Raw genomic sequence first — 12164 nt, 5'->3', positions numbered from 1 at the left:
GCAGTGTAAACCATTCCCTCACAGAGCTGGAGAGTTTAATGAAAATTGAAGATCTCCCGCAACCAACTTTATTGCTAAACACTTCGTCCTGAAACGGAACATTTAAAAAGCCATCGTCCTGTGATGTGGTTCAACCGAACTGCTTTATTTGAAGAGCGTCGCCCGCGCTAGGCTGAGGTTATACTGTTTGCAGGCCTATAAATATATATCACTTTGAAAGAAGGAAAATGTCAATAATGTCACTGCGACTAAAAACATAAAAATGCTACCGTGATGTTTGTTAGACGCTAGATAGTTGATGCTCCTGTTACATCGTGTTTGATCATCTTTCAGAGCCTGTTGAAATCTGGTATGTGGATACAGTGTAACCTAAATAATCTTCATTTTCACTATATTGTTAAATTTGCAAAACGTTTAGGTTTAAATTGTGAGTATTAATCCCATACTTCTATACAAAACGAATGCACCAGACAGTCCTTTCTTGTCAAAGATTGTTGCAGCTACAATTAGGGTGACCACATTTAAAATAACCAAATGCAGGACAAAGGGATGATTTAGCCGGACATTTGGGACAAGTAAAACCTCCCGCTGCACGGATGGAGATCGTTGAAGCTTGCCTATAGTTCTTTGACTCGCGCAAAATGTGGTCATGCAGAAACGAGATACCAAATGGTGTGACTGTTATATAAAAAGCTGCGGAATACTTGGCCAAGGAAACATTTCTGGTTGGTCTCAGGGAATGTAAAACAGGAAGGGAGTTTTTAAATACCGACTTGAGTGAAGAAGCAGCAACTATGTTGAATGGGCAACAACGAGCATGGAGAGCATCACAAGGTTGACGAAATCAGCTTCTATCTTTTCAGTCGAATCACCTTATATCTATTCCGTCTATTACAACTATTTACTTACTTCGAGAGCTCTTTTTTTTTTTTTTGTAAGTAGTTAGTTATCCTCTAACTTTAGCTGGAATTTAGACCGAAAGGATTTCATATGTGATCGATATTACATTGGCCTATAAAGCCTCGCCTTGCGCTGCACCGAATATCAGATCTCAACAATGATTGGAGAAGTGTTTAACGTCACCAGTAACACATCATTATGAAAATATATATATCTTGTCAAACGGGCAACGTGACTGCAAACAGAGATATGCATATGACGAGATGCTCATGTCTCCGCCATAACTATGGGAGTCGTTGTCCCAAAGGCATGAAGGCAAGCGAAAAGTTTAGATCCAAAATAAGCCGATAGAAACGCATTGGGCTTATTTTGGATAGATTTTGGCGAGAGTGAAACCTCTAGCTTTGCCTCTTCCTCTCTACTGCAAAAGCAGGGACCGAGAGACTGACAAACAACTTCTATCTCAAAGCCATCAGACTGCTAAACAGCCATCACTAACTCAGAGGGGCTGCTGCCTACATTGAGTTCAAATCACTGGCAATAAATGGATCACTTGTCACTTTATACAATGCCACTCTAAATAATGCCACTTCAATAATGTTTACATACCCTACATTACTCATCTCATATGTATATACTGTATTTTATACCATCTACTGCATCTTGGCCATCGTTCATCCATATATTTATATGTACATATTCTCCTTCACCCCTTTAGATGTGTGTGTATTAGGTAGTTGTTGGGGAATTGTTCAATAACTTGTTAGATATTACTGCACGGTCAGAACTAGAAGCACAGGCATTTCGCTACACTCGCATTAACATCTGCTAACCATGTGTATGTGACCAATACAATATGATTTGATTTGATTTGAGCAGCTACAGGTTATAATGTCTGACTGAAAGAGACAAAACAACTTTGTTTTGTAAAATAATGGCTTTTGAATTTGTTGATAAAATTCGAGACATACTTGTTTGTTTGCGGGACCCGGACAAAGGGCCAAAATGTGGAACTGACCTTAGCTACAATGGACGGTAGGAGTAGGACACTAGACTTACTGTGCAGATGTATGGTCAGCAACCTGGTCAGGAACCTGGTCAGCAACCTGGTCAGGAACCTGGTCAGCAACCTGGTCAGGAACCAGTAACCTGGTCAGCAACCTGGTCAGGAACCTGGTCAGCAACCTGGTCAGGAACCTGGTCAGCAACCTGGTCAGCAACCTGGTCAGGAACCTGGTCAGGAGCCTGGTCAGCAACCTGGTCAGCAACCTGGTCAGCAGCCTGGTCAGCAACCTGGTCAGGATCCTGGTCAGGAACCTGGTCAGCAACCTGGTCAGGAACCTGGTCAGCAACCTGGTCAGCAACCTGGTCAGCAACCTGGTCAGGATCCTGGTCAGGAACCTGGTCAGCAACCTGGTCAGCAACCTGGTCAGCAACCTGGTCAGGATCCTGGTCAGCAACCTGGTCAGGAACCTGGTCAGCAACCTGGTCAGGAACCTGGTCAGCAACCTGGTCAGCAACCTGGTCAGGAACCTGGTCAGCAACCTGGTCAGCAACCTGGTCAGGAACCTGGTCAGCAACCTGGTCAGCAACCTGGTCAGCAACCTGGTCAGGAGCCTGGTCAGCAGCCTGGTCAGCAACCTGGTCAGCAACCTGGTCAGGAACCTGGTCAGCAGCCTGGTCAGCAACCTGGTCAGCAACCTGGTCAGGAACCTGGTCAGCAACCTGGTCAGCAACCAGGTCAGGAACCTGGTCAGGAACCTGGTCAGCAACCTGGTCAGCAACCTGGTCAGCAACCTGGTCAGCAACCAGGTCAGGAACCTGGTCAGGAACCTGGTCAGCAACCAGGTCAGGAACCTGGTCAGCAACCTGGTCAGGAACCTGGTCAGCAACCTGGTCAGGAACCTGGTCAGGAACCTGGTCAGGAACCAGGATCTCTGCTGAGGCACATGGATAATTCTTCTTATTGGGGGGGAACTCCGACCGTCTCCAGACCTCTCCTACCCTAGGTAGGTGTGCATAAGTACAACATAATTCCCCTCTTATGCACTTTTCTCTCTACGCATATTCTGACTATTTTAAGCATGAGAATAGCATGCTATTCACCCGCTATTCGTTTGGGGTGGGAATCGAATAAATGAAGGTGTGGCGGAAGTGTGTCTACAGATACGCCGTATTCTGACCTTGATTTAATTACCTCATAATTCCAACACATTTACATGTGAGGAGAAACATGAATAAGGTTGAGCAACCTGTGGGTTCCAAGTGGGAAAGCATCTACTTACCCATAGAAATAACACCATATCCCATGCACTGTAAATAACACTGTTCTCCATGCACTCTAAATAACACCATGTTCCATGCACTGTAAATAACACCGTTCTCCATGCACTGTAAATAACACCATTCTCCATGCACTGTAAATAACACTGTTCTCCATGCACTCTAAATAACACCATGTTCCATGCACTGTAAATAACACCGTTCTCCATGCACTGTAAATAACACCATATTCCATGCACTGTAAATAACACCATTCTCCATGCACTGTAAATAACACCGTTCTCCATGCACTGTAAATAACACCATTCTCCATGCACTGTAAACAACACCGTTCTCCAAGCACTGTAAATAACACCATTCTCAATGCACTGTAAATAACACCATATTCCATGCACTGTAAATAACACCATTCTCCATGCACTGTAAATAACACCATTATCCATGCACTGTAAATAACACCATTCTCAATGCACTGTAAATAACACCATTCTCCATGTGCTGTAAATAACACCATATTCCATGCACTGTAAATAACACCATTCTCCATGCACTGTAAATAACACCATTCTCCATGCACTGTAAATAACACCATATTCCATGCACTGTAAATAACACCATTCTCAATGCACTGTAAATAACACCATTCTCCATGCACTGTAAATAACACCATATTCCATGCACTGTAAATAACACCATTCTCCATGCACTGTAAATAACACCATATTCCATGCACTGTAAATAACACCGTTCTCCATGCCCTGTAAATAACACCATTCTCCATGCACTGTAAATAACACCATTATCCATGCACTGTAAATAACACTGTTCTCCATGCACTGTAAATAACACCATTCTCCATGCACTGTAAATAACACCGTTCTCCATGCCCTGTAAATAACACCATTCTCCATGCACTGTAAATAACACCATTCTCCATGCACTGTAAATAACACCATATTCCATGCACTGTAAATAACACCATTCTCAATGCACTGTAAATAACACCATTCTCCATGCACTGTAAATAACACCATATTCCATGCACTGTAAATAACACCATTCTCCATGCACTGTAAATAACACCATATTCCATGCACTGTAAATAACACCGTTCTCCATGCCCTGTAAATAACACCATTCTCCATGCACTGTAAATAACACCATTCTCCATGCACTGTAAATAACACTGTTCTCCATGCACTGTAAATAACACCATTCTCCATGCACTGTAAATAACACCATTCTCCATGCACTGTAAATAACACCGTTCTCCATGCCCTGTAAATAACACCATTCTCCATGCACTGTAAATAACACCATTCTCCATGCACTGTAAATAACACTGTTCTCCATGCACTGTAAATAACACCATTCTCCATGCCCTGTAAATAACACCATTCTCCATGCACTGTAAATAACACCATTCTCCATGCACTGTAATTTACAACTTGATAACAGTTATTGATAAGAGCTAGGTAAATGAGAAATTTGTTTGGAGAAGGCAATTGTAAATTTTTAATTACAAATATTTTAGATCTATTGTACCTTATAAATAGCTGGCGACAATAATTCAATAGTGGATCATTTTAGGCTAACGTATTACAACTTGTGCAATAATTTGGTACATGTGGCCTATTTGAATCATTATGGTACAGCAGACCATACGTAGCAGTTTAAACCTGGAGCACGGTTCCCATAGACTGCACTATTGGCATCACAGTTCCATGACCAGTGAGGATTATCAGGGTAGATGTACAGGACTACTGGTCAACCCCTATTGTAGACTTTTCTCACCTTCCAGTGGTATTTTTGATTCATCAATATATTTCATGCATTAATAAGGATCTCCAAACTAGTTTTTATTATTATTCATAAATACATTCCTAACCTCCCATCATATACAAGATCAGGGTATATTTAAATCTACAAACCGGTGCTGGATGGAGAAGAATATGCATGTATTTACATGACTTTCTGTCATTGATCCCTAATATCCTGAACCATTCTCTCCATATATTCTAGTGAGTCTGTAGAGCAAATTCAAAGTAAAGGTACACCAAATTTAAAGGGATGGATTTTCATAAATGTCCTGGAAAACCCTATTGAATGAAAACTCCACAAGAAAATTTATATAGGTCCAGCAAGTGGCAGGGTTTTCAGCGGTTGAATTAAATGTATTCAGTGTGAGCAAGAGAACCACGCAAGAGAACCACGCCTGCAAAGCCAATTACACACCTTCATAAGGTCTGAATACCAACTACTGAGAAATGGGTAGGAAAGGCATACATTTCCTAAGTCTGAATCGGGCCCATTGGGAATATGAGAGAGAGGATACTATTCGGTTGTCGAATAGTGTCCTCTACATATGTTGTAGAGCGTTCTTCACGTATAACACTGAACTATTCCCATTTAAAAGTGTGTTGGTAACACCATTGTTGAAAGAGAATTACAATGCACTCCGAGTCTAAAGGCCAGCATTTAGTTGAGATGTAATTTAACCAGAAGGGTTATTTGTTTCCTAATTAAACAAGTGTGATTAAATAGTTATGTTTGTAATATTTGCAACAGGACAGTATCATTTGCATTTGGAGTAGCGGCACTAATTGTCAGACTATTGGATTTGCCTTTAGGCCGACAGTCGCAGTTCTGAGTCTTCACATTGAAGAACCGAGAAGCTGCCTCTGATGTAATGGCGTTAGACTATACTTGTGTCAAATTACCGTAAAGTAATATTATTGAACGTTCCTCTTTCGTTTTGGTCGTCCTATTTCGTTTTCGTTCAACTCAACCCAGAGCTCCATATCATGCAGAATTGTGCGCAATGTTAGAACTACCTACCAAGAAATTATAGCACTGATAATATGTTACAAGTAAACGATTTATATCACAGCGCTGGAATATAAACTGTATGTGTAGGTGAATGGAAATGCTTTGGGGGTAAAATTACCTCCCAGCTGCCAACAACATCAACATTCTCATGTGATTGCAGGAAATAGCAAATTTGGTCTAATTTCCTTTCAATATAAAAATAAATAAAAAAGAACGATTAAGTGTAAGTGAAAAAATATTTAATTACATCCAACAATGTCCTTATAATAAAAACATAGCCTAATAAAACATGTAAATATGCAAAACGAAGGCAGAACAGAAGAAGTATGTGTAAAGTGGGTCATTTGAATGGAGGCAATGAAAGAGTGCACCTACTGCTCGACGTGTTCCCCTCCCTCCGCTACCGCTCCGTAACGGTTAGTTCGGCGTGACGCGGATGGAAGCATAGGTATTGACAACACATTGATTACGAAAAGAAGATGTGACAATAACATACAAAAAGTAACCTCGTCCCAAGGCGGAAGTGTCTGGAGAACGATACTAGTAATAAAAAATAGAGTTCCGCCTCTCCTACGGGAGGCCAACATCAGTCTCTCTATGTAAGTGCCAAAAATATCGAAGTCAAGGGCAAAGGCACTTCGATTCAACCGTCGACCACCATTACGCATCCCAGAGGCTGTATGAACGTCTGGTGAACGTCTTCAGAGAGTTGTCAGTTAGTCGGAGCACCAACGTTATTATTCCTCTTGGTTAGTGTCTGAATGTGACGAGGTGGAACCGTCCGACTGACGGTCGACGTCTCCAGACCTCTCCTGCTCCGAAAGCTGCTCGCTCGACGGGATGGAGTTCTTCTTCGGACGGCCTTTTGGTTTGGTTGGAGATTCCAGTCCTCCTCCTTGTAGAACCTGTACAGTGGAAACAATTCAAGTTTTAAAACGACAAAAAATAATCTACAATTAAACTGTTTAGGCCTACCATAAAACCAAGTTAATGGACAAGTAAACGAATATCATTATTTATCAAAACCACTCGCCTCCTTGTCATATTGTTCATAATAAGAAATAAGAACTTACTATTTTCTTCCATTTCATTCGTCTGTTCTGGTACCAGGTCTTGACTTGTAGTTGACTCAGATCCAGAGACTCAGCCAGATCTATTCTGTATGGGGACAGTGGCGATTACTGACAAGTTCTTTCATTTCGATCCAATTTCACATCTTGCACTAAAAAAGCATTTGAGTCAATATCTAACATGTTAATTAAGAGAGATATTACATTTGAGTTCATATCTAACATGTTAATTAAGAGAGATATTACATTTGAGTCAATATCTAACATGTTAAGAGAGAGATATTACATTTGAGTCAATATCTAACATGTTAATTAAGAGAGATATTACATTTGAGTCAATATCTAACATGTTAATTAAGAGAGATATTACATTTGAGTCAATATCTAACATGTTAATTAAGAGAGATATTACATTTGAGTCAATTTCTTGCATTCGTGTCATCAGTCTTATAGAGAGATATGACTGATTGGAGGCCTATGTTATTGTGTTGTCTGACTAATTTGCCAGTCACTTTTACCCACAGCAATAATAGCTCCCTGGGGATAAATAAGGTTAATTTAATGGTTTAATTGATTTAAATACCTGTCTGGTGTTGAAAGGTACTTCTGTTTTTCAAATCTTTTCTCCAATCCCATTAGCTGTAGCTCAGTGAAGACCGTCCTGCTCCGGCGGCCTTTCTTGGTCTTGCTGTTGCCGTCTCCGCCGTGCTCCAGCTTGCTCCGGAGGTGGAGGTCCAACGGGAGGTGGTGGGAAGCTGAGCCGCCGTGGAGTCCCGGAGCCCCGGATAGGAGAGCGGAGCCTAACGGTGATCCCAGTGAGCAGGAGAGTGGCGACATCGGGAACTTCAGGATACCCGATTGGTCTGCCTTCAAAACTGTAAATCAAACCATTTCACATATAAATGGGATTATCCCCCATTGAACTCCTACACGAAAATAATACATTTAACAACGCCTATAGGCTACACACTTGGCTATTTTCTTAATTGGTTCTACGTGATGATAACATGTTTTCTAGTAAAATATAGGTTAAAATAAATAACGTTTTTATTCTATAATTATAAGAACAATTATTATTTTATGAGTTATTATGATAGTATTTAAGTAGCAGTATAATAGTAGTAGCAGTACATATGTAGTATCGTTGATTTTAGTAGGTCTATTAGACGAGACATAGACCTACTACAAATAATTATTATTTAATTGTTGAACGTAATTGTAATTATTTCATTATTATCATGCTTATAATAGTTTATTAGAGTGGAATTAATAATAATGAAATTATAAATTCAGTCGATGTCAGGAAATGTATAAATGTAATAACTAATAATAAAATTTTTAGAAATATTGATAAGCAAACCTATTATGCATATACTTCATGAAATGTTTGAATATGTCTGTTGTTCCCCCCCCCCCAATATAATTTCCCTGAGCCAAATTCATATGGCCCATGACTACTGATATGCAAAACATAGTGGTATTCGATAAACAAGGCCTCGTTTTACAAATCGTATGGTCAATCAATGTAAACAGCTTTAACAAAATGATAATACTATGGTAATTGTACATAAGACATGAGCCCAATACTCTGTAGACTCCTGGCTGCGTCCAGAATAAGAAGGCCCGCATCGTTCTTTCTGAAGTCTGGCCGACCCAGTGTGACCATTAGCTCCATGACTGGAAATATTCACAAATGACTCAAACTTGTCTATATATTTCGATAGACTACAGTTTATATGACAATATATAGAAACCTTGTTAAAAGTCCAATGGAATTGGAATCTTGTTTTTCCCCCCCAAAAGTATGTTGAATATTGAGTTATGGCACGCACTACAACGCACTCCTGTCGATGACTTACTTTAGGAAGCATCAAAGGAGCCCGTTGGTAGGCCTGCCCTATTGCCTGCGTTTCTACATACATTTAATTTTTTTAATAATCCAGATTGTGCACTTTGTATAAGAAAATAATACCAAGGAAACGAATGTAAATCATATTCAAATATGTATTAAATCAATGTTTTACGCTCGCCATTTAGGACAATTAGGTTTCTGACAGAACGAGTTGTTTGAGGGGAAAACCAAAAGCAGTCCTCAAGAGAAGACTAACAAAAACGAATAGAAAATGCAATATAATCATTTGAGTCATTTTGAATACAAAGTTGAGTAGACTACATCTCCCCTCTAAAAACAAGCTAGTACGAAAAGCATCGCAGTTTACCCAGGTGGTTGTGGTATGGCCGCGCCGAGAGCAGAGCTTGTACTCCGAACTTGAGCAGGTCCCCTGCCGGGGTAGACACCTTGTGGTCCGGGTGGTCGGTGAGAATCTCCTCGATCATAAAGCTTCGGTAGCGGTGTGAGTGGGAGCGGTGGTCGGGGTGAACCTCCGGGGGATAATAGTGAGCACCCAAGTCCAAGGGATGCTGCATGGTTCACTTCAGCACGCGGGAAAGACGGAGCGCAATAAAAGCTTCACTGTTTCTTCCTCCTTGGGTTTAGTCTCTCTCTACGGTAGAGACAGAGACATTAACAAGACGTCCTTCCTTATTCTAGAACGCGGGGAGAGAAGATGACACTCTGATGAAGGAAGTTAATAACATCCTGAAGTGGACACTGAAATAAAAAACAGTTCTGTGCTGTTGCTGAATCCGATGCGTCCTCTTCTGGTAATCGCCTTAAATGTAAACTTCTCCAACCTTTTCTTTGCTGCTGAATCCCAATTTTGCGTTCGAATTCAGTATGGAACCAAACGTCCGAAACGTTTCATCAACACGTTTAATTTCCGGCCAATATCGAGTAGCCTAATGAAGCGTACCCCTGTTTACATCAGTAGACTAGCATCACGGTGTTTATGGATTGAGGAACGATATGCAGTTGAAGGTTTATAAGAGTACGCTCTCTATGCCCCTCCTCTCTTCAGACCAGCCAGTCTCTCAGACCCAGAGGAAGGAAACATCTATTAACATGAATTTGCATGCTAAAATAATTCTTTAAACAAATTACGAAATTTGGTTAGGCCAAATTAGCCTACCTCCCTACTCTGAGGAAGAAAGAGAGAGAGAGAGAGAGAGAGAGAGAGAGAGAAGGATTTATTGTGCACAATGTTGAAGGAAAGGAAAGCTCGTCCGTTTGAAGGGCCCATGACGTATACACGTCTTTGAAATGCATTTACAATGAATGTTAATTTTTTTGGGGGCAGAAAGTAAACATTTTGATCATATATTTGGGAATCTATTTACAGACATGCAATTCAGTCACGCACCCAAATACATCAACACATCAGGTCAATACATCAACACATCAGGTCAATACATCAACACATCAGGTCAATACATCAACACATCAGGTCAATACATCAACACATCAGGTCATGCAAAATAGTGTAGAAATATACACTGATGGCCAGAGGAGTATCAATCTCTTTGTTCGCTTCAATAAGATGAATCCCTCACTACCACTACCTCACTCTACCACTACCTCACTCTATCACTACCTCACTCTACCACTACCTCACTCTAACACTACCTCTCTCTACCACTACCTCACTCTATCACTACCTCACTCTATCACTACCTCACTCTATCACTACCTCACTCTACCACTACCTCACTCTATCACTACCTCACTCTAACACTACCTCACTCTAACACTACCTCACTCTAACACTACCTCACTCTACCTCACTCTACTACTACCTCACTCTACTACTACCTCACTCTACCTCACTCTACTACTACCTCACTCCACCACTACCTCACTCTATCACTACCTCACTCTACCACTACCTCACTCGAACACTACCTCACTCTACCACTACCTCACTCTACCACTACCTCACTCTAACACTACCTCACTCTACCACTACCTCACTCTACCACTACCTCACTCTAACACTACCTCACTCTACCTCACTCTACTACTACCTCACTCTACCATTACCTCACTCTACCACTACCTCTCTCTAACACTACCTCACTCTACCACTATCTCACTCTACCTCACTCTAACACTACCTCACTCTACCACTATCTCACTCTACCTCACTCTACCACTACCTCACTCTACCACTACCTCACTCTACCACTACCTCACTCTACCACTATCTCACTCTACCACTACCTCACTCTACCACTACCTCACTCTATCACTACCTCACTCTACCACTACCTCACTCTACCACTACCTCACTCTACCACTACCTCACTCTAACACTACCTCACTCTACCTCACTCTACTACTACCTCACTCTACCATTACCTCACTCTACCACTACCTCTCTCTAACACTACCTCACTCTACCACTATCTCACTCTACCTCACTCTACCACTACCTCACTCTACCACTACCTCACTCTACCACTACCTCACTCTACCACTATCTCACTCTACCACTACCTCACTCTATCACTACCTCACTCTACCACTACCTCACTCTACCACTACCTCACTCTACCACTACCTCACTCTAACACTACCTCACTCTACCACTACCTCACTCTACCACTACCTCACTCTAACACTACCTCACTCTACCTCTACCTCACTCTACTACTACCTCACTCTAACACTACCTCACTCTACCACTACCTCACTCTAACACTACCTCTCTCTAACACTACCTCACTCTACCTCTACCTCACTCTAACACTACCTCACTCTACTACTACCTCACTCTACCTCTACCTCACTCTACCACTACCTCACTCTACTACTACCTCACTCTACCTCTACCTCACTCTACCACTACCTCACTCTACTACTACCTCACTCTACTACTACCTCACTCTACCTCTACCTCACTCTACCACTACCCCACTCTACTACTACCTCACCCTACCTCTACCTCACTCTAACACTACCTCACTCTACTACTACCTCACTCTACCACTACCTCACTCTACCACTACCTCACTCTACCACTACCTCACTCTACTACTACCTCACTCTACCTCTACCTCACTCTAACACTACTTCACTCTACCTCTACCTCACTCTATCACTACCACTACCTCACTCTACTACTACCTCACTCTACTACTACCTCACTCTACCTCTACCTCACTCTACCACTACCTCACTCTCTT

General features: G+C 41.5%; 1 protein-coding gene across 1 annotated transcript; it reads right to left on the bottom strand.

Moving 5' to 3' along the window:
* Window positions 1–6229: 6229 nt before the first annotated feature.
* Window positions 6230–9947, bottom strand: barx1 (BARX homeobox 1). Its single transcript, XM_071336968.1, has 4 exons — window positions 9302–9947; window positions 7666–7957; window positions 7086–7170; window positions 6230–6917 (listed from the first exon to the last, which is right to left on the bottom strand). Exons 1-4 carry the CDS (start codon window positions 9507–9509, stop codon window positions 6750–6752), a joined length of 753 nt encoding a protein of 250 aa, XP_071193069.1. The 5' UTR covers window positions 9510–9947; the 3' UTR covers window positions 6230–6749.
* Window positions 9948–12164: the final 2217 nt, after the last annotated feature.

This window comes from Salvelinus alpinus, chromosome 12, assembly GCF_045679555.1.
Source record: "Salvelinus alpinus chromosome 12, SLU_Salpinus.1, whole genome shotgun sequence".
In the NCBI taxonomy this organism is placed as follows: domain Eukaryota; kingdom Metazoa; phylum Chordata; class Actinopteri; order Salmoniformes; family Salmonidae; genus Salvelinus; species Salvelinus alpinus.
This window is presented reverse-complemented; position numbering and strand designations above follow the sequence as displayed.

What these genes read in the sequence shown, in the direction of transcription:
- barx1 (XM_071336968.1), bottom strand. Translation starts at nt 9,509, where the DNA reads ATGCAGCATCCCTTGGACTTGGGTGCTCACTATTATCCCCCGGAGGTT. An exon ending in TACCTTTCAACACCAGACAG is followed by an intron (nt 7,171 to 7,665) that starts GTATTTAAATCA and finishes GTCCCCATACAG; the next exon opens with AATAGATCTGGCTGAGTCTC. An exon ending in GAATGAAATGGAAGAAAATA is followed by an intron (nt 6,918 to 7,085) that starts GTAAGTTCTTAT and finishes TCCACTGTACAG; the next exon opens with GTTCTACAAGGAGGAGGACT.